The following is a 23,792-nucleotide window of genomic DNA, read 5'->3' on the forward strand; positions in this document are numbered from 1 at the left end:
GAGCCGATACCGTGCCACCACACTCCAGCCTGGGCGACAGAGTGAGACTCCATCTCAAAAAAAAAAAAAAAAAAAAAAAAAAGTCCATGCTTTAAAATTTGTACTTACAGGCTAAGAATATGCATGTGGCATAGGAATCAAATGTTCATTCACTTAAGCATCTGTGCTTTGATGTAGTGTGTATCTCAAACGGGAGTTCTCACCCTTCTAAGGGCTTTGTAATGTGTCAGAAGGAGGCCATCTTAGAAGACTCACTTTAATTCATCCTAAGTGACCTAAAGTAAATGCATGTATTGCTTTCGTAAAATTTTTTAAAATAAAACAAAATACCAAGGCAAAGATCAGAAAGAACAAATATATCTGGGATATTGAAGACGTCTTTGTTTTTAATCAATAAATATTTATTGAGTGCCTACTGTGTGCCAGGTGCACCACACTAGATGCAAGGGATACTAACAGTAAGTAAGATACGGTCCCTGCCCTCCGAGCTTACATTTCAACAGTTTAAAATGCATTTCAGGTATTTCAGATAACGGAATTAATTCTACCACTCTTTTTTTTTTTGTAGCAAGATACAACACAACCATAGGCCAGAGTTATAAAATAGCATGTCAGAAAGAAACATTTGGTATCATTTTTCCAGGTCCCATTTTACAGAAAAGAAACTGCAGGAGTGGCCATTTGCACCTATGTTCTAATTTCAAGTTTGGTGCTTTTCCTATTGCCAGGCCTCTCATAAAACAATATTCAGATTTGCCATGTAAATATCAATATCCAAACACTGGTAGCATACCTGTGCAGTTGTCTCCTGCTAGACAAGGACCATATAATTTACAGCTTGTTTAAGTGTCCACTCTCTTTATCCCACCCTATTCTTTGTGATAAACCAGAGGGATCAGGCTTAACCAAGTGCTGACGTTTGGGGCAAGTTCATGCCCTGGGATTCAAGATGGCCAGCGGCTACATGCCAGGTCTGCCTGCCAGGACCTTACTTCCCATTTTCTGCAGTTTTCCTGAACTGCCAGGAGGCAGCTGCACAAGCTTTACAAGCCTCAGGCTGTAAGTGAACTTGTTTTCTGCATTTTCCAGCCATGTGCCACTGACCAGAAATAAACTCAACTATAAATTGCAAAGGGGCTACTTGTCAAGATGACAAATACCTATCCTACTATTTCAACTATGAACATAATTCTGAAATGCCATATGCCAGGTACCACACCAGATACTAGGGACATAAATATGAAAAAGTCTCTGCCCCTCAGGAGTAATATTGGTTGTACCGGAACACTTGTAGCTGAAGAAAAATCTCCAAAAAAGATTTCAGAGACTAAAGTGGGAATGGGTGCTGGAGAATGAGCAAGAAGGGTGAGAGTCCCGCAGGTGAAGGGAGAAAGCTGCAGAGAATGAATATAAGCCTGGAGAATGAACATAAATGTGAGGGGAAGAGGTCAGAGGCCAACACTGGACGCACAGTGAAGGCCAAGAAAGGAACTACTGATGTTCCCGAGACCTGCGGGGAACCATGGCATTAAGCTCTCAATACCAGCACCTAATTTCTTAAACGCTGGTTTTCCAACTTAAGCGAAAGAAACTCACCCGTTTTTAGCAATTATGAAGCACTATATTTACTTCTGTCACATTAGTTGATTTTGAGGTGGACTGGGTAATTTGAAAAGCTCCTTTGAACATGAATTGTTTTAAACTTACAATCTAGCAATAAGCCTAATTTTAAACCAGAATGCTTAATTTCCCCTGTATAATCAGTAAGATTTTGATTTTAACAAGTTTACATCAAGTTTACATTCAAAAAAGACCAAATATTGGACATGGTAGATAAAAGAATGAAAACCAGTAAAGACACCTTTTATAACCTGCAAATAGATTTTAAACCTTCCTTTCCTTTAATGTGAAATTTTCTCTTTAATGTGTTATGAATTCCATCAAATATAACCATTTAGGATTATTTATAGTATGTCACTGATCACTTCTAGTATAGACAAATAAGTTTATAGACATTATTTTGAATGTAACTGCTTTAATTAGCATAATTTTATTAAAGAGTTAGACTGTGTTGTCAATACTGACATTTTTGGGAATATATAGTATAGTTTATAAGTCAGGCTTCTGAACCAAAAGTTTTACTTTGAGCCTTATTCCCACCTTACTAGCTAGCAGGTGACCTTGGGCAAGCCAGAAAATAATTAAAGGTGCGCTGAATACATACAATGAGGACATCATAACCTGTCCTACCTACTTCACAAGCTTTCTGTACAGATCAGCTAGGTCAACATAAGATTTTTCTTTTGACAACTGTAAAGTACTATAAAATGACAATTACAGATAAGTCAATGAAGTTAACCATCAAAATAATATTCATGCCTATAACCAAAAGCTTTTAAACAAAACAGCTTAATAAAAAGTGGTCAGATAAGCAAATAAAGATTATATTATACACACTATGTTCCTCACCTACTCTACTGAGTCTAATCTTTGGAAAGATAATTCATTTTAAAGGGAAAAAAAATCTGTTAAGATATTTTTTAGTATTTATACAAACAAGCTGCAACTACTATTCAAAATAGGTTTTTTCATCCAATAGGAGTACATTCTTTAATAGAACTGTATTTTGAATAAGAATTCCATACAAATAGAATATATACCTTAACACAAGAAAGCAAGAAAAGAATATTTTACATTACATAGAACATTCAGGTGATTCGATCGAATTATCCCTCCAACCAAATATTTCTTTTCCCTATTTACCACAAACATTGCAGTCAGTCAGTATATGCCAATAATCATACAGTTTTAACATCTAGTAGTGTGAAGTACACTTGACTGTTTCCAAAGGGAGAGAGGTGATGTAGTCTTCGTTTCAGGGGAGAAGAATGGACTGAATTACTGTCTGCTTTTTAATGTTTCAACTAACCTGTAAAGAGAAAATGAACTGTTTTATAAAATTAACTTTCAGGCATAAAGCATGATCATCTATAATAAACTTTGTATTAGAGGTGGATTCCAAAGTACTTAAAATAAAGACAGCTAACATAGATGAGGTTATGCATTAGATTTCCATAAGGTTCCTTTAAGCTTTGAATTTGTCTATGATTTGAATGAAAAATTCAAAAAAGACCAAATATCTATTTTCCAGGCTACTACTACTTCTGGGCTACATATGGATGACTCAGAGGTGAAACTAGTCTCAGTCTTCAAGGAGGTGATTATCTAATGAGTAGATGAACAAATCAAACAATTACAAGACAGCATAACAAGTACTATGTCACTAATCTGTGACAAGGGCATCTAACTTTACGTGAGTGGTTAGGCAGTAGGAATAGAGATACATTAGGAAAAGCTCTTCAGAAGACAGCCTGAAGCTAATTCCTGAAGGATAAGGAATTGGAGGGTGAGGTGAGGCAAGGAAAAGGCTAAAAATTGGCAAAGAATTGTAACTGTCATCAGGTAGGTGTGGTTGAGAAGAAGACGGATGCACCTGAAGACCAGTGGGAGAAAAGGCTAGAGGAACTTATGAAATAAGCTGCTAAATAAATCAAAGTTTCATCCTCAACACTGGAGAAAAATTACACGTGGACGTGCATAGCTGCAAGCACACACAAATGCACAGATGGCTTCTGGAAACATGATACTTGCCATTCCATTGCCTCATCAAGGCCAGTGCCTTTGGTTGCTGATGTTTTGAATATTTGCCATTTTCGGTCCTTCAAGGCAGGTAACCCAAGTGAATTTGCCATCTCTGAGGAAGTCATGGCCTGTTCCATGTCCTGTTTATTTGCAAACACCACTAAAATGGCTTTTCTCAGCTCTTCTTCCTAAATGAAATTGAAAATATTTAATTTCCTTTAACCAATGGGCTCTCTCGAGTTTAGAAAATGTCCAAAAATACATTTTAAAAGTGTATTTTATAATTATTAATATATTCATTATACATTATGAAATTATAGAGAAGTATAAAGAAAAGAAGCTTCACCCATAACCCTACCTCCCAAATATGATCACTGTTAACATTTTGGGTGTTTTCTACTAGTACTTTGTTTTGCAGATACTTAAGAGCTTATTTAGCAAATACATTTATACATTTAAGATCAGATTTATATATAGTTCTATACCCTGCCTAAAAAGTAAAAATTAAAATCATGTTTCTCCAAACTATTAACAATTTTTTCAAAATAAAAAAATGGCTAAATATGCTGTACACTATGGACGCATGCACCATAAACTGTGTTAACTATTTTCTAGTATTAGACTCTTATTAGATTCTTTCCACTGGACTATTAGATAAACCCAAGTGACAGGGTCTTTATACAAAAATCTTTGTTTGAATCTACTTTCTTAACACAATATTCTAAAAATGGAGTTAAAAGTATGAACAGCTTTTTTCAGGCTTTGATAAACTGAATACATGCATGAACAGCTTTCCAGAAAGGTTACCCTACCAACAGTGTATAAAAGTCTCCATCTTCAATGCAGCCTTTGCAGAGTTGGGAATTATTTACTTTTCCAAACACAGCATCTCATTATATATTATTAGGGTATTCGAAATGCAAATGGGTTGAGCCAGGAGAATCGCTTAAGTCCAGGAGTTTGAGACCAGCCTGAGCAACACACAGGTCTCTACAAAAATTTTTTTAAAAAACGAACGAAAAAGGAAGCAGAGTCAGGAGCTCAAGGTTATAATAAGCTTTGGTTGTGCCACTGCATGCCAGCCTAGGGGACAAAGGGAGACGCCCCCTTTTTTTTTTTCTTGAGACAGAGTCTCCCTCTGTCGCCCAGGCTGGAGTTGCAATGGTGCAATCTTGGCTCACTGTAGCCTCCGCATCCCGGGTTCAAGCAATTCTCCTGCCTCAGCCTCCTGAGTAGCTGGGACTTCAGGCGCCCGCCACCACGCCCGGCTAATTTTTCTATTTTTAGTAGAGATGAGGTTTCACCATGTTGGTCAGGCTGGTCTCGAACTCCTGACCTCGTGATCCGCCTGCCTTAGCCTCCCAAAGTGCTGGGATTACAGGCATAAGCCACCACACCCTGCTGACCCTGTCTCTTTAAAAACAAATGCAAATGTTATTAGCAATGTTTTCCCCCTATGAACTGCCTTTTGCTCATTTTGCAAAAGATCTTGCTATGATTAAGATCACTAATCCTTAGTCATTGGTTTCTGGTTAGGCCTGGTTTCTTACCTTAATCTTGTTTATACTTGCCATATCTGAGCTTTGTGTGTGTGGGGGGGGTTACGTTAATATAATTAAATCTCATCTTTTGAATTCCTTATATGTTCTTATAATTTTCATTTTTTACATTTAATTATTTACCCATTTAGAATACATTTTTGTGTATAAGAAAGTTGAAAGGCCAGGCACAGTGGCTCACACACACCTCACACTTTGGGAGGCTGAGGTGGGTGGATCACCAGGTCAGGAGTTCAAGACCTGCCTAAGCAACATGATGAAACCCCGTCTCTACTAAAATTACAAAAATTAGCCGAGTGTGGTGGTGCATGCTTGCAATCCCAGCTACTCAGGAGGCTGAGGCAGGAGAATTGCTTGAACCCGGGATGCAGAGGCTGCAGTGAGCCAAGATTGCACCACTGCACTCCAGCCTGGGCAACAACAGTGAAACTCTGTCTCAAAAAAGAAGAAAAAAGTTGAAACCTAAACTGCTTTTGTGTCTATACTATATATTTTTAATTTTGTTTGTTTTGAGACGGAGTCTCACTCTGTCACCCAGGCTGGAGTGCAGTGGCACGACCTGAGCTCACTGCAACCTCCACCTCCTAGGTTCAAGCAATTCTCCTGCCTCAGCCTCCCATGTAGCTGGGATTACAGGTGTGCGCCACTACACCAGGCTAATTTTTGTATTTTTAGTAGATGTGGGTGGCCAGGCTGGTCTCAAACTCCTGACCTCAAGTGATCTGCCTGCCTCTGCCTCCCAAAGTGCTCGGATTACAGGCATGAGCCACAGCGCCTGGCCTGTGTCCATGTTTTAACATTAACGGTCCTGACTCGTACTCGGCCTGTACTTAACATAACATGATATTTACTGATGAATTAAAAGTCACTTCCTAAAGAAAGAATCCAACTTTTACTTCTTTCTCTGTAAGACTTTATAAGTCAAATCCTAACACTGCAAGTAACCTAACAACAATCCTGAACAACTCAAGAACTGTAAACTGAGGTCAACAATCCATTCGTTTTAAGCAATACTTTGTATGATAAAAATATAATATATCATGTGAATTATATCTAAATAAAGCTGTTCTTTAAAAAACCCATTATACCCAAGGCAATTAAATCTTATCCTTACATTTAAATTTGGTCTGAGAAGCTCTTATAATAAATATAATGCTATGATATATTTAAAAAAAAAAATTCACCAAATGTTTAAAACTATGAAGTCTGCAATTTATAACTTGGAAGTCATTAAGAAGTCAATAGTTCAAGAAATCAAAAGTCCTGGGCTGAGCATGGTGGCTCACTCTTGTAATCCCAGTACTTTGGGAGGCCAAGGCGGGCAGATCAGGAGGCAGGCAAACTGCTGAGGTCAGGAGTTTGAAACCAGCCTGGCCAACATGGTGAAACCCCATCTGTGCTACAAATACAAAAATTAGCCAGGTGTGGTGGCAGAAGCCTGTAGTCCCAGCTACTCAAAGGCTGAAACAGGAGAATCGCTTGAACCTAGGAGGCGGAAATTGCAGTGAGTGGCAATCACGCCACTGCACTCCAGCCTGGGTGACAGAGCAAGACTCTGTCTCAAAAAAAAAAAAAAAAAAAAAATCAAAAGTCCATAGTCCTCTCATCTGAGGATGCTTTTACCTAGGTATCAACTGGCCTAGAACTTATATTTCAACATCCCTTGATTAAACAATTCAGAATCACAGTTTTTGACAAGAGAAAGAAATTTATCCATCTAATTTTCCAGAGCAGGGGCAATTTTATTATCATAGTACATTTGATTATTTTTTCATTCTTAAAAAATGGATGATTTAATGCATCCTCTGAATTTGAGCAGTTAGCCAATATATGATCTTATTAACTTCAGTGAATAAAGTGTATTGAATTCTTAATTAAGTGCTATACACTGTTCTTCCTATCAGGGTAAACTCAAGGAACTTACATTTTAGAAGGAGAGATACATAAGCAAACAAATACATTTTTTTTTTTAATTTTTATTTTTTGAGATGGAGTCTCACTCTGTCACCCAGGCTGGAGTGCAGTGGCACAATCTCGACTCACTGCAACCTCTGCCTCCCGGGTTCAAGTGATTCTCCTGCCTCAGCCTCCCAAGTAGCTGGGATTACAGGCACGCACCACCATGCCCAGCTAATTTTCTTGTATTTTTAGTAGAGATGAGGTTTCACCATGTTGGACAGGCTGGTCTCGAACTCCTGATGATCTCTGGTGATCTGCCCACCTCGGCCTCCCAAAGTGCTGGCATTACAGGCGTGAGCCACCATGCCCAGCCAACAAATAAATTTAAAAATGTAAAAAAACAGTAAGTGGGATGCAATGGCTAACACCTGTAATCCCAACACTAGGAGGTTGAGGCAGGAGGATCACTTGAGGACAGGAGTTTGGGACCAGCCTGGGCAACATAGCTAGACCCCGTCTCTACAAAAAAAAAACGAAAAAGAAAAAAAAAGAAACAATATTGGTATAAAGAATAAAGAAGGGTAAAGGATTAGTGAATAAATGAGACTTCTTTCTGGGGAAGGGATGTGGGAAGAAACATGTCAGGAAGGCACCCATGCAAAGATGCTGGAGAGAAGCAGAAGGATCAGCAAGTGCAAAAGGCCCTAAGCCAGGTGTGCAAGCTCGTGTTCAAAGAACAGAAAGAAGGTCTGTGAAGCTAAAGCACTTTAAACACTGGGAAGGGCAAAAAACGATAAACGTGAGGCCAGCATTGTGCCAGCAACCCAGAAATACATATTTCTCTGAACTTTAATCCTTCTAAAACAGCTAAAAATAAAAAGACATATTTTAAAAGTCACATCAAATAAGTGACTTAGAATAGATATTTTTGTTTAAGTGAGCTCTGAACCTCCTGGAAAATCAAGCAATCTGGCTTAAAGGAAGAGGAAGTTACAAGGTTAGTTTTTGTTGTTGTTGTTTTGTTTTGTCTCCAACCCTCTCCTCAAATGTATTTTGGAATAGAAAATCATTTGCATAAAAGAAAATATTAAAAGGATGGAGAGAACAACCCCTGCATTCTTTTTAATTATTCTTCAGTGTAATAATATGTACTGGAAACAGCAAACGTAAATGATTTCCCCATATTTTAAAGTGGTTAAGTTTTCTTACCTCCAACATGGCAACTAACTCCGATTTGGAAATGCCAATTCGGTCTCGGTCACAACTGTCTACTACATAAATGACTGCATCTGTGTTTGAATAGTAACATCTCCAGTATGGCCTAGAGAAAATTCAAAATGGGAGAATATATTGTTACTGTTTTAAAGAAGAAACTGACAAATCAATTGCCAATTCTGTCCCACACATGTTAGAATCAATACCTTAATGATTCACTGTTTCTGGTGGATATATGTACCATATCCCTCAGATGTGATGGAGTCAAAAGAATGTTGATAAACATTAAATCACAGGACAAGGAAGTTTCAAAATGAATTCAGACTTCAGGATGACAAAGTTTATTTATAATCTATGAAATCACTAAATATACTGATAGAAAAGTTGTACACAGACCTGATCATTACACTTTCTTAAACAAATATTTAACTAGGTACCCCTTAAGAGGAATAAACTTTTTAAATGTGATTTCATTTAACAGTCATGAAATTAATCACTGACATTAAGCAGTAGAAATGGCTAAAATTATAAATAAACTCAAAGGTGATTCAATGGAGTCTCTCTGAGCTACTCTGGCTTGGGAGGCTGCACAATTAAAAAAAAAGAAACGTGATTCAATAAATGAGTTATAAGAAGTCAGAATGTTTGGAGAATGCATTACTAATCTTTTAAGATGGTACCATCATGAGCAACTACTGACAGTCACCAAACATTCACTGTTGCCATATCAAGCCCAAAATGCTAAGCAGAAGACCCAAACTGCAGAAGGCATTTATTTTTTATTTATCCATTTATTTTTTTGAGACGGAGTCTCGCTCTGTAGCCCAGGCTGGAGTGCAGTGGCACAATCTTGGCTCACTGCAACCTCCGACTCCCAGGTCCCGGTACAAGCAATTCTCCTGCTTCAGCCTCCCAGGTAGCTGGAATTACAGGCACGCACCACCATGCCCAGCTAATTTTTGTATTTTTAGTAGAGACAGGGTTTCACCATGTTGGCCAGGCTGGTCTTGAGCTCCTGACCTGGTGATCTGCCCACCTCGGCCTCCCAAAGTGCTGGGATTACAGGCGTGAGCCACTGTGCCCGGCCAATGGCATTTATTCTTATATTAGCCCTAAATGGTAGGCCTGCAAGGTACTTTATAATCAATTCCAAAACTGTGTGTTTCCGAGAGGAGAGACTGACAAGAACTAAATGGAGGGTCCTTTCTAGTTGAGAATAACTGAAGTAATAAGGTCTTGAGATTTTCATGAAAAGAGTTTCATTAAGCAGATATCTGGAAAACGGGGCTCCTTAAGTTTTAACTTAATGGATGCTCTAAGGAAATAGTTCCAAATTTTACCTCATTTTAAACTAGGTGGCTCCATTTAAATCACAATAGAACACATATTCTAGTTTACTGATGTTAACCCTTAAAAGAACCAATAAATGTTCAATACTACCAAATAACCTGGTCTTTGTACCATACCTGATACTTGTCTGTCCTCCTAAATCCCAGACTTGGAATTTAAGGTTTTTGTATGTCACCGTCTCTACATTAAATCCAATGGCTGGAAGAGAAATCAAATCAGCGGTATGTGTACACTAATACATTCCACGTTCAAAATATCCTATCTAATTGAGTTATAGCAATTAATGGTAGCTGTTATTAGAGTTTAAAATATATATAATATATACATAATTTGTCTTAGGATTCGAATTAAAAAGGAATGGTAATTGTTGAATCACATTATTGGCTGAGATTTTATACCATTTAAGACGAGACAGTATACTCTGCTCCCCCACACGCGTGCACGTGTGTGCACAAAACATCAATGAGCAAGATCAATACCATCTTCAGGATATTTTTTAAAAGCCAGCAGTTCTGCAAATAAAGTGTATAATTTTAGCTCAAATGAATTTAAAAAAGAATTTAAAAAAGAAATAAAAAGGAAAACATAATTTTTAGCTCAATGGAAATCCTATTAAACTTCCCTCATAAAAGAGCAGTTAAAAGTGTTCGAAAGCTGTATTTAGAAAATACAGTTGTGGATGTACTATAAAAAGTAGAATTTTGGTTGGTAGCCAATAAACAGACCAAAAGCAAGAAAAGCTAAACTTCAATTCTAAACTTCAGCATGGACACAGCCATGGCTGCAGCTTTCAATCTCACGGCCCATCTGCAGACATCCTCAAGAGCTCACTTGTAATAAGGTCATGGCTGGATGGTCAAAGGGCAGGTGTCCCATCCCTTTTCTCTGCCATCCTTCTTAGGTGAAAAATAGGTAAAAAATAACTTCCATGGCTGGGTGTGGTGGCTCACACCTATAATCCCAGCACTTTGGGAGGCCAAGACAGGTAGATCACCTGAGGTCAGCAGTTTGAGACCAGCCTAGCCAACACTGTGAAACCCCATCTCTTCTAAAAATACAAAAATTATCCGGGCCTGGTGGCACATGCCTGTCATTCCAGTTACTCTGGAAGCTGACACATGAGAATCGCTTGAACCTGGGAGGCACAGGTTGCAGTGAGCCGAGATGGCGCCACTGCACTTCCGCCTGGGCAACAGAGTGAGGCTCTGTCTCAAAAAAATAAACAAATAAATAAAACTTCCGGCTATAACTGGACAATTAGCTTTTGTTTTATATTTAAGTTTACAGTGGTGATACCTTTGAGTATTTGGCAAGTATGTCTATTACAATTAAAAAATAACAATACTATGACAAATTTGAGCAAAAAACTAAAATGGAAGTTCATGATGTCTCCCTTAGAATTAGGTAGGAGTGTAATCACAATGTTCACTAATAGTGAAAAAAACATCGTTTACATGTGCAAGACAAGAGAATGGCGTAGACTGGGTGCAATGGCTCATGCCTGTAATCCCAACATTTTGGGAGGCTGAGGTGGGAAGATGGCTTGAGCCTAGCAGGTGGAAGTAGAGGCTAAAGTGAGCTATGACTGCGCCACTGCACTCCAGCCTGGGCAAAAAAGCAAGACACTTTCTCAAAAAACAGTGTGGTGTAAAGCAGCACTCACTGAAACTCGAAACTATCCACTGTGCTGCTCTGTGCACTGCAGGAGATGCCCAGACAGAAATGGGTGATTTTGAGAAGCAAAAACTAAGGGAACTAAAATTTGCTGAAGATAGCAAAAAGGAATAACAGACATTACAGGGTTCAAAACACTCTTCTTTCTTAAAGGTTAGCCTCTTTTGTTTTAGTCCATAAATTTGAACAGCAACCATAAGAAATATCCTGAGTGACAGAGTAATGTTAGAGGCATAATTTAAATAATCTTGGGCAAACTGTATGAACTCTTCAATTTAATTTAAATATATTAATCTTCTCCAAGTAAATTGAGGTCAACAAATGAAAAAGAATAAATAACAACAGTATTCTCATACAGTCAAATAAGACTGTTGGAGAATGTTTTTGTAAGACAGCAATAATTGATTAAAATTGAGGTATTTCTTCTCTTAATAAATATATACATATATATGCATATATATTTCGAGACGGAATTTTGCTCTTGTTGCCCAGGCTGGAGTGCAATGGTGCGATCTCGGCTCGCCACAACCTCTGCCTCCCGGGTTCAAGTGATTCTCCTGCCTCAGCCTCCCGAGTAGCTGGTATTACAGGCATGCGCCACCACGCCTGTCTAATTTTGTATTTTTAGTAGAGACGGGGTTTCTCCATGTTGGTCGGGCTGGTCTCGAACTCCTGACTTCAGGTGATCCACCTGCCTCGGCCTCCCAAAGTGCTGGGATTACAGGCGTGAGCCACTGTGCCTGGCCTTCTCTTGATATTTTTAAGGTACCAAATTACTTCAACACTCAATCTCTAAAACTCAGATCTTTAAAAGTAATCAATAGAATTACCTAGATAAACTAATCTTAATTAAAATAGTAACAAATACAGAAAAAAAGGCACTTCACATGTAATATTACTTAATATTTATATAATTCTTTACACAGGTTTAAAAGGTACTTTTAACTACTTCATTTATTTCCCCCTGAAAGCTAATGGGTAGTTATCTTATGTATTTTATTAGTAAAGATACTGGCTCTCAATAAGATTTAGTTACTTAAACCACTTTTAAACAGCTATAAACAGTCAAACCCGGCCGTAAACCAGAACAAGGGTCCTTAAATTACACTAAGCTGCCTCTCAGTTGATGGAAAAAGTGTTATCAATGTTTTGTTCATACCAGCAGTTTATAAACTTTATCAAATACTTTGTTATATGAATTAATTTATTCAGAAACAGGCCTGGCATAGTGGCTCATGCCTGTAATCCCAGCACTTTGGGAGGCCAAGGCAGGAGGATCACTTGAGGCCAAGAGTCCAAGACCAGCTTGGGCAACACAGTGACACCTGATCTCTATTAAAACAAAAACAAAAAAAAAGAAAGAAATAGAGTTGTTACATGGAGACCAGAAAACCCCTACAATTAGTTCATCATACCAACACTTACTAGGTATAGTAGTAACAACTTCTCCAACTTGTAATCTGTACAAAATTGTGGTTTTTCCTGCTCCATCTAATCCCAAAATTAAAATCCTCATTTCCCGAGTTCCAAACAGACTGGAAAATATACTTGAGAAAAAGCCACCTAAAACGTAACAAAAGAAAAAACATACACAATGTCATTTTGTGAACTAGGTACACAAAACATCGAATCTTGTCCTTTGAAAGCTATATACCAAATTAAATATTATAATTTCCTGGATGCATAGGTGCATATTTTTGCTAATGAAATATATTATTCAACATCAAACAATTAGTTATGTTACTATGTCCTAAATATTGTGTCATGCAAGCACAGAAGATAAACCAAATAATAAGAGAAATATGGCCGCTGTCTTTGGGAATCTCATTTTCTAATCAGCAGAATAGGAATATTTTAGCATGATCCCCTCCCTACCCCCAAAAACCAAGGGGCCAGTAAGGAAGATAGTGGGACAATGTAATCCTCGCACAGGAAAAGTATTGTACAGCAGCAGTACCACTGTAACCAACTTCAATCAGAGGTCTCCACCAAGCAATATAACTAGTACAAGAAATTGAGAAAGAAGTTGAAAACAATAACTATTTTGACAGAAAACCCATTTTAAAAAATAATAAAGCTCTATCCAATGCATCACAAAATATTCCCAGAAAGCTTCCTGTACATCAAGTATTGTGTAGTATAAAAGCACAGTCTTTTTCCCATCCAGAGCCATTAGAGAAGATTAAAAACAAGTTACATTAACGATACAAAAAAAAAATCGTTAACATCAGAAGTGATGCCACACTGTTATTTGGCAAAGACATGGTATAACTAAGAGCTGCCAGTTGAAAAATGAACACCAACACGGGCTAGAGAACCTTGGGAAAGTTCAACAGAATGGGTGTGACTTGACAAAGTCCTTTCTACCATTTACAGGTAGAAGAGAGCCGGAACAAAACTGAAGCGGGTTTTGTTGGAAGCGGGTATGGAAGACAGGGCAGCGCCTGTGATGCTTGGGAGCAAGAAGTATGCTCCCCAGAAAACTGTGGAGGGATTCAACCAAGCCAAACAATCTGCACCTTCATTTGGAGGGTGGGAAACAAGTTAAAGAATGTGCACCCTTATTTGGACCCTAGTGATGCTTGTGAGAAGGCAGTTCCCTCAATCAGCGGGCCAAGAATTGAGAATAAAATTTCATTTACCGACTAGAAATACCCGTATTATTGCATGAAACGCTACAGCAGATGAGCAGACAAATGCCAAACTGGCCATAGAACAACATAAGCAACACCTGCTCTCGGATTTTGCAAACTGAGGCCGTCCCAGCGCCCCTGGTAAAGAGAATAATTAAGCTTCCACTCTGGGGCCGCAGCTCATCTTTCATCAAGAAACCTCAGCGAAGCTGCGACTGACGCGTTGCCAGCCTTCGCAAGAACAACTCTGCCCAGCAAGTGGAGCTGGGGATGAGGGAAAACTTCATGATAAGGGGAAAGAACTCGAACCCAGGCTTTGCAGACCCGCGCTGCCCGGGTCCCCGGACCCCGTGGGATTGAAGGGGAAACGAGAGAGGGCGGAGGAGAACGCGAAAGGCCGGATCCACCCCTAGAGATGAAGATCCGAGGTAAGTTAAGTCCTCGGCGACCCGCCCCCTGAGGAGCTGGCTACTCTAGGGTTCCCCAGCCGGCCCCTCTCCTCCTCTGCACCCCAGCCCTCGGCCGCGGCCCCCTCGAACGCGCCTAGGTGCCCTTCTCGAACTCCTCACCCATGATGAACCGCCTGTCCTCCCTCGCCGATCTTCAGTGATTCCTTGGCCTTCGGCGGCAGCTCCGAGGCGGTTTCCTCGCAAGCCCAGTCAGCCAGCAACTTCCACGTCGGACTCCAGGCGGGGGCGGGAGCGAGGGGCAGCTGCGACTGCGCGCCGGGAACTGTGGCCTGAGCATCCACGTCGTCGTTTTCGACTCACGGTCCCCGCTCACTGGATGTAGATACTGTGGACGCCAGAAAAGAAAAATAATTCAAAACCCTGAAGTATCTCCTGCTTCTGTTTTTCTGTACAGAAAGAACTTCTGAAATAGAGAAACTGGAATTTTCTTTTAAATTCTGACACCAAAAAGTGGCGAATCTGACAACTAAAAATGCGAGTCGGGCCTCGATGAGACGTCCCTGTCGGACGCTGGCGCACGCTGCGGCGTTACATAGGACGCGTGTACTGGAGCGCCCGGAGGGGCCAGCCCAACTCTCCCCAGGTGCTTTCTCCCAGAAAGAAACAAGACTACGTAATAATGATAGGAATGATCCCGCGCTGCCAATGCGGAGCAGCCTTACACCTGAAGCCAGTAACCGGAGGTTTTTGTCTTCGCTGTGGCCTGCAGGACAAGGACCTCGCCCGCCTTTCTTCTCGCTGACCGAGCACTTGAGACCGCATTTCTGGGGTTGGCAGTGTGGACTGGCTGGTCACGATCGTGGGGACCAGGGACTTATTCCCTCGAGGGTCGACTGTTGGAAGTAATGTAGGTTTTGATAGTGAAGTGTGTTGAGAGGAGGAAAGAAGCACGCCTAGAGGATGTGGAGAAGGAATTTCCCCTAGAGTAATTTCTAAAGGTTGAGCATGTAGGTTTTAAAACTTCCCAAAGATCCATTGAAAAGCAAACCTTCCGGCAGGGCGTGGTGGCTCACGCCTGTACTCCCAGCACTTTGGGAGGCTGAGGCGGGGGGATCACGGGGTTGGGAGATCGAGACCATCCTGGCTAACACGGTGAAACCCCGTCTCTATTAAAAATACAAAAAATTAGCCAGACGTGGTGGTGGGCGCCTGTAGTCCCAGCTACTCGGGAGGCTGAGGCAAGAGAATCGCTTAAACCCAGGAGGCAGAGGTTTCAGTGAGTCGAGATCGTGCCACTGCACTCCAGCCTGGGCGACAGAGCGACACTCCGTCTCAAAAAAAAGAAAAGTAAACCTTCCATCCCTAATACCCTGTATCTCAGTGATCCCCAGTAGTCACTACTGTTAATACTCTCTTAGGTTTTCTTCCAAATCTTATTAATACCTTTGCATATTGTTTTATTTATAGTACAGATTTTCATCCATTCAACAGAAGCTTATGGACTGCCTTTTAGTTTATTTTAAAGAATTCTTCTAGCTTTAAATAAAAATTGTATGTATTTACAGTGTACCATGTGATGTTTTCATAGATGTATATGTTGTGAAATGATTATCACAATGAAACTAAATTAACATATCCATCACCTCACATAGTTGTGTGTGCGTGTGTGTATATGTTTATTTTGTGCTAAGAATATTTAAGGTCGGCCAGGTGTCGTGCCTCAGGCCTGTAATCCCAGCACTTTGAGAGGCCGTGGTGGGCAGATCCCTTGAGACCAAGAGTTGGAGTCCAGCCTGGGCAACATCGTGACACCCCATCTCTGCAAAAAAATAAAAAAATTAGCCAGGCACAGTGGCACCTGTAGTCCCAGCTACTTGAGACGCTGAGATGGGAGGATCACTTGAGCCTGGGAGGCAGAGGTTGTCATGAGCCGAGATCCTGCCACTATTCTGCTTTCTAATTCTACGAGTTCCACTTTTTTTGACTCTACATATAAGTGGGATCATGAAGTATTTGTGTTTCTGTGCCAGGCTTATTTCCCTTAGCATAAATTCATCCATATTATCACAAATGACAGGATTTTCTTCTTTTTAAAGGCTGAATAGTATTCATTATGTGTATAAATATACATATATATACCCCATTCCTATGTTTCACCTTTTCTTTGTCCATCAGTTCACTCTTAGGTGAGTCCATACTTTGGCTTTTATCAATAATGCTGCAATGAGCATGGTGATGCAGATATCTCTTTGACATAGTGATTTCATTTTATTTGGCTATATACCCAGAATATATGGTATATATGTATATATTGTATATATAGTATATATACATATATGATATATATTGTATATACTATATGGTTTACAGTGTAGTTCTATTTTTAATTTTTTGAGGAGCATCCATACTGCCTCCCATAATGGTTGTACCAATTTACGTGCTCACCAACCACGCCTATTTTGGTTTTGACTTGTTTGCAGACCCCTCTAGTTGTCTAGGTTCTGAACTAGGTTTGCCTGTTGCTCTCACCCTTGCCCCCAAAACCACAGGTTCACGGAAATTTTCCTGCAAGGAAAAGTTTTGTTTATTTTTATTTTTGTTAATGGTTTGAGAAGGGGAGAAGAGCTCTTTACCTAACACCCAAACCTTTCTAAGCCTATCCTTTGTAAGCACTGTGTGGTCTAATTATTGGACTTCTGTGCTTATGATTCTATAATACCTCCTCTTAAACAAGATTAGTTTGCTGCTACTTGAAAGATCTTGGCCGTTACTACTTCAAACTTACGTCGATGTCAGATTTATATTTGAGTATGATGTATGTAATTATTGAAAATAGAAATTCCCTTTAAAAGAGAACTGAGGCCAGGCACGGTGGCTCATGCCTGTAATCTCAGCCCTTTAGGAGGCTGAGGTGGGTGGATCACCTGAGGTCAGGGGTTCAAGACCAGCTTGGGCAACGTGGTGAAACCCCGTCTCTACTAAAAATGCAAAAATTAGCTGGGCGTGGTGGCAGGTGCCTGTAATCCCAGCTACTTGGGAGGCTGAGGCAGGAGAATCTCTTGAACCTGGGAGGTGAAGGTTGCAGTGAGCTGAGATTGCCCCACTGCACTGCAGCCTGGGCGTCAGAGCAAGACCCTGTCTCAAAAAAATAAATAAAATAAAATAGAACTGAAAGGAAAAATGTGCTGTAATATAATTTTGTATTCAAACTACATATTCTGAACCAGATAAATGAGATCTATATCAGGATGCTTTGTAAACTGAAATACTATATGCAAATGTACATGTATTGACAGCCTTTCAGAATCTATATTAAGTACCTAATTACAAGTCACTGTGGAAATGACAGTGTGATAAAGACTAAAAAAGACACATTAGGCATTTTGATTAAAAAATCTTATTTTTCAAAATTTGACCATATAATGCTTTGCTTTGTTAGTAAAGAACTAATTCCCTACAGGCATTGAAAACAAAACAAAGGCCAGAGCAATGGCTCATTCCTGTAATCGTAGCACTTTGGATTGAGGCGGAAAGATTGAGGTCAGCAGTTCAAGACCAGCTGGGCAGTATAATGAGACCCCCTGTCTACAAAAAGAAAATTTTTTTTGTAGTTAGCCTGGCCTGGTGACACACACCTGTGGTCCCGGCTACTTAGGAGGCTGAGGCAGAAGGATTGCTTGAGCCCAGGAGTTCGAGGCTGCTGTGAGCTATGATCAAACCACTATGATCTAGCTAGGGCAACAGAGCAAGATCTTTTTGCTAATAAATGGATAAAGTGTTGAGACATTGAATAAGGAGATTTAATGAGCCAACACACACGAAATAGAATAGTTATCAACACATAATACTCAAGATTTTTTAAAAAAGTGTTGAAAGCTTGTTTCAGCAACACATATACTAAAATTGAAGAATACAAGGAAGATTAGCATGGCCTCTGCACAAGAATGCCATGCAAATTGAAGCGTTCCGTATTTTAAAAAATTTTTAAAAAGAATAAAAGTATTGAGACAAATGTATAATTGACAAAGCCATAAATAGCCAAGAGAAACTTAGCTAATCTTTATTGGTGATTACATCCCACCTCCACCACTACTTCTCTCAATTTATGACAAGAGCAAAGTTCCTACTTTTATAGGAACACAAATGCATAAAGGTCATGATAAGATGTTGAAAAATAAAATAACAAAACTTATTTCCTTTATATTTTGTAATTCTAACTAATGACAACCATTACTCTGTAGGAAAGATGTATGTCTTTAGGGCAATGTTGCTTTTCAAAATGTAGTCATTCCTATTAATATTGACCTAGCGGCTGGCCAGGCGCGGTGGCTCACACCTGTAATCCCAGCACTTTGGGAGGCAGAGGCGGGTGGATCACGAGATCAGGAGATCGAGACCATCCTGGCTAACACGGTGAAACCCCGTCTCTACTAAAAATACAAAAAATTAGCCGGGCATGGTGGTGGGCGCCTGTAGTCCCAGCTATTCAGGAGCCTGAGGCAGGAGAATGGCGTGAACCCGGGAGGTGGAGCTTGCAGTGAGCCCAGATCACGCCACTGCACTCCAGCCTGGGTGACAGAGCGAGACTCGGTCTCAAAAAAAAAAAAAAATATTGACCTAGCATTACAGTTTCCTGCTTACTAAAATGAAGTCTTTGAGGAAGTAGAATTATAGCATCATGCTAGAATTAAAACTAAATATTTGGTTTTCATTTATTTATGTAGGTATTTATTTATTTTTTTATTTTTATTTTTATTTTTTTGAGACGGGGTCTCGCTCTGTCGCCCAGGCTGGAGTGCAGTGGCCGGCTCCCAGCTCACTGCAAGCTCCGCCTCCCGGGTTTACGCCATTCTCCTGCCTCAGCCTCCCGAGTAGCTGGGACTACAGGCGCCTGCCACCTCACCCGGCTAGTTTTTTGTATTTTTTAGTAGAGATGGGGTTTCACCGTGTTAGCCAGGATGGTCTCGATCTCCTGACCTTGTGATCTGCCCATCTCGGCCTCCCAAAGTGCTGGTATTACAGGCTTGAGCCACCGCGCCCGGCCTGTGTATTTATTTATTTGAGACAGGGTCTCACTTTGTCACCTAAGCTGGAGTGCAGTATAGTGTCATCATGGCTCATGGCAGCCTAGACCTTCGGGGCTCAAGCGATTCTTCCAGCTCAGCCTCGCAAGTAGCTGGGACTACAGGTGTGCAAAGCAAATTAAAAATTTTTTAATTTGTTTGTAGAAATGGGGTCCCATTATGTTGCCTAGGCTGAGCTTGACTTCTTAGACTCAAGTGATCCTCCTGCCTCAGCCTCCCAAAGTGTTAGGATTACAGGCATGAGCCACTGCACCTGGTCAAAACTAAATGTTTAGATTGTAAGTCTTTGGAATTTTTTTCTGTAGACATGCATGTAGAATTGATCTCACCTCAAATGTCATCCTATTTAAAAATTGCAACCTACCCTTAGCCTGATGTTTTAATACAACTTCTCACCAAACAGATTATAATTTACTTGCTTATTATGCTTATTATTTATTGTCTTACATTCACTAGAATGTAAGATCTATGAATGCAAATATTCTTGGCCTATTGGTTCACTATTTTGTTCTTGTACATGGCCAATAAACAAATATTTAAATTCCAAAACAAGTTTTTGAGGCCAAGGCCATAAATATTAGTTTAATTCTTGAGCATATATTCTGCAATATGATTAAACTTGTTTCCTAGGATAGTCATAACTGAAGCACTTGTCCTAATTTGATACAAGAGGCCAAACCATCTTCTTCAAGGAAATTGTGGTATTTGAAGAGAAGCCACCAGGTGGTGGTGTTGTTTCAGACTAAGTCTAGAATCAAGTCAATTGGTCAGTTTACTAAAAGCTGAGTGGGCAGTTTCATCCTTTTCGTATCTTATGGTCCAGGAATCACTAAATTTTAAAATGTGAATGTTTTAATGCAGTTCAAGCAAATAAAATAATTCAAAAACTCCTTTGACTAAAGTCACAATAAGATCAAATAAGCTCAGAATTTTAAAGCTAGAAAAATCCTCAATTTCAACCACCTCAATTACACATAAAGAAGTAAAAACAAGCCTGACAACAAAGCCAGGACAGCAAATTTGATCATTTAACCTGGCCTGGAATAACTAGATTATGATGTCTTTTGTAAATGAGCCATGATCTATACATTTCGTAAATTTCTTTTCAAATACATGACTATGCCTCAAGTATTTGCTGTAGTTTCCAAAGTTAAGAACTTAGCATTTATGTGTGTTCCATTGCCTATTGGAAGTTACATTCTGTTGTTCAGATTTTATTCTACAAAGAAGAAACCCATATAATAAGCATAAATATATAAGTATAATAAATATAGGCTTCATAAGGGCTTATAACTATGTATATTTATAATTGTATTTTAAATTTAGGAGCAATTTGAGATCATAACTAGGCGTGTGAGTTTCACAAATCAGGATATTTATAGTGTTTCAAACATGTTTCCTTTTAATGACATGTATTTTGCCAACAAAGCAGAATTTCTCTTTAGACTAAAGGTTGTTATTTTTTCAATTAAGATACAATTCACATACCATAACTCACCATTTTTAAATGTACAATTCAGTGGTTTTGAGTAGATTCACAAGGTTTGTAACTATCACCACTATCTAATACCAGAACATTTTCAGCAGGCTGAATAGAAAGTCTGTACCCATTAAGTAATAATTCTCTAGTCCCCGCCCCAAATTCCTGCCTCTGGTAACCTCTCATCTACTTTCTTTCTCTATGAATTTGCCTAATCTAGGTAGTTCATATAAGTAGGATCATACAGTATTTGTTCTTTTGTGTTTGGTTTATTTGGCATTATGTTTTCAAGGTTCATCCATATTGTAGCATGTATCATTCCTTTTTATGGCTGAATAATATTCTGTTATATGAATATACCACAATTTGTTTATCCATTCATAAGTTAATGGACATTGGGTTGTTTTCACTTTTTGGCTATTTGAATAAAGGTGCTATTAACATCTCTGCACAAGTTTTTGTGGGCACATATGTTTTCAGTTCTCTTGGGTATACACCTAGGAGTGGAATTGGTGGATCATATGTGTGTTTAACTTTTTGAAGAACTACCAAACTATTTCCCGTGGTGGCTATGCCATTTTACATTCACACCAGCAATGCATCTGGGTTCTGTTTTTTCCACATTCTCACCATCACTTATTTTCCACTTTTTAAATTATAGCCATCCTATTGGGTGGTTTGCATCATGGTTTTGATTTGAGTTTTGCTGATAAAAACTAATGATGTTGAAAATCTTTTCACATGTTTATTGGACATATGTATATCTTCTTTGGAGAAATGTCTATTCACATCTTTTGACCTGTTTCAATTGGGTTATTTATCTTTTTATTGTTGAGTCATGAAAGTTCTTTATATATTCTGTGTACTAGATCCTTATCAGATTTACGATTTACAAATATGTTCTCCCGTTCTGTGAGTTTTTTCACTTTGTTGAGCATGCCCTTTGACACACAAACTTTTTAAATTTTTTGTTTGTTTGTTTGAGACAGAGTCTCGCTCTGTCGCCCAGGCTGGAATGCAGTGGCGCAATCTCGACTCACTGCAAGCTCCACCTCCCAGGTTCACGCCATTCTCCTGCCTCAGCCTCCCAAGTAGCTGGGACTACAGGTGCCCGCCATCACGCCTGGCTAATTTTTTTGTATTTTTAGTAGAGATGGGGTTTCACCTTGTTAACCAGGATGGTCTCGATCTCCTGACCTCGTGATTCACCCGCCTCGGCCTCCCAAAGTGGTGGGAGTACAGGCTTGAGCTATCGCACGTGGCCAAAAGTTTTTAATTTTGTTGAAGTCCAGTGCTCTGGTTTGAACGTGTCCTCCAAAGCTCATGTGTTGGAAACATGATCCCCAATGCAACACTATTGAGAAGTGGGACTTTTATGAGGTGATTAGATCATTAGGTCTTTATCCTCATGAATGAATTCATGTTGTTATCAAAGGAGTGGGTTTATCACTAGAGTAAGTTTGTTATGAAAGCGAGTTCTGCCCTTTCTCTCAAGAGTGCTCTCTTGCCCTTCCACCTTCTGCCATGGGATGACAGAGCAAGAAGGCCCTCACTGGATGCAAGCACCTTGATGTTGAACTTCCCAGCCTCCAAAATTGTGAGAAGTAACTTTTTCTTCTTTATCAATTACTCAGTCTGTGATATTGTTATAACAACACAAAATGGTCTAAGACATACAAGTTATCTATTTTTTTCTCAGCTGGGTGTGGTGGCCCACGCCTGCCTTCCTAGCACTTTGAAAGGCCGAGATGGGTGGACCACCTGAGGTCAGGAGTTCAAGACCAGGCTGGCCAACATGGTGAAACCCTGTTTCTACTAAAGATACAAAAATTAGCCACGCATGGTGGTGCACACCTGTAATCCCAGTTACCCAGGAGGCTGAGGCAGGAGAATGGAGGTTGCAGTGAGCCCAGGAGGTAGAGGTTGCAGTGAGCCAAGATCGCACCACTGCACTCCCTCCTGGGCAACAGGGCAAGACTCTCTCTCAAAAAAATATATATATATATCTATTTTTTTTCTTTTGTAGCTTTTGCTTTTGGTATCATATCTGAGAAACCATTGCCTCACCCAAGCTCACAAAGATTTAGTTATATTTTCTTCTAGGAATTTTATAGTTTTAGCTCTTACATTTTGATCTTTTTCTATTTTGGGTTGATTTTTGCAAATCATGTGAAATATGGATCCAAATTCATTCGCTTGACCAGGCTCGAGTGGCTCATGCCTATAATCCCTGTACTTTGGGAGGCCAACGCAGGCAGATCACTTGCGGCCAGGAGTTCGAAACCAGCTTGGCCAATATGGTGAAACCTCTCTCTACTAAAAATACAAAAATAAGTCAGGTGTGGTGTTGCATGCTTGTAATCCCACCTACTTGGGAGGCTGAGGCAGGAGAATCACTTAAACTTGGGACGTGGAGGTTGCAGTGAGCTGAGATTGCACCACTGCACTTCTGCCTGAGTGACAGAGCAAGACTCTGTCTCAGACAAAAAAAAAAAAAAAAAAAAAAAGCCCTGGCATGTGAATCTTCAGTTTTCCTGGCACCTTTTGTTGAAAAAAGTAGAGTACACTTCCTCCATTAAATGGTCGTCACACCTTGTCAAAAATCAATTGATCATAGATAATATAAATTCCTTTTTCTTTTTTTTTTGAGTCAGAGTCTCACTCTGTCACCCAGGCTGGAGTGTAGTGGCACAGTCTCCACTCACTGTAACTTCCACCTCCTGGGCTCAATTGAGTCTCCTGCCTCAGCCTCCCAAGTAGCTGGAACTACATGCGTGTGCCACCACGCCCGGCTAATTTTTTTTTTTTTTTTTTTTTTTTTTTTTTTTTTTTTTTTTTTGTTGGTA

At 39.7% G+C, this 23,792-nt stretch overlaps 1 protein-coding gene across 1 annotated transcript; it reads right to left on the reverse strand.

Annotated features, from left to right (window-relative positions):
• Positions 1 to 2,018: 2,018 nt before the first annotated feature.
• Positions 2,019 to 15,289, reverse strand: ARL1 (ARF like GTPase 1). Its single transcript, XM_017887278.1, has 6 exons — positions 14,542 to 15,289; positions 12,765 to 12,902; positions 9,782 to 9,863; positions 8,310 to 8,421; positions 3,652 to 3,830; positions 2,019 to 2,929 (listed from the first exon to the last, which is right to left on the reverse strand). The coding sequence occupies exons 1-6, from the start codon at positions 14,543 to 14,545 to the stop codon at positions 2,899 to 2,901; spliced, it is 546 nt and encodes a 181-aa protein (XP_017742767.1). The 5' UTR covers positions 14,546 to 15,289; the 3' UTR covers positions 2,019 to 2,898.
• Between the last annotated feature and the right edge of the window lie 8,503 nt (positions 15,290 to 23,792).

Source organism: Rhinopithecus bieti, unplaced genomic scaffold, assembly GCF_001698545.2.
Source record: "Rhinopithecus bieti isolate Rb0 unplaced genomic scaffold, ASM169854v2 scaffold_15133, whole genome shotgun sequence".
In the NCBI taxonomy this organism is placed as follows: Eukaryota; Metazoa; Chordata; class Mammalia; order Primates; family Cercopithecidae; genus Rhinopithecus; species Rhinopithecus bieti.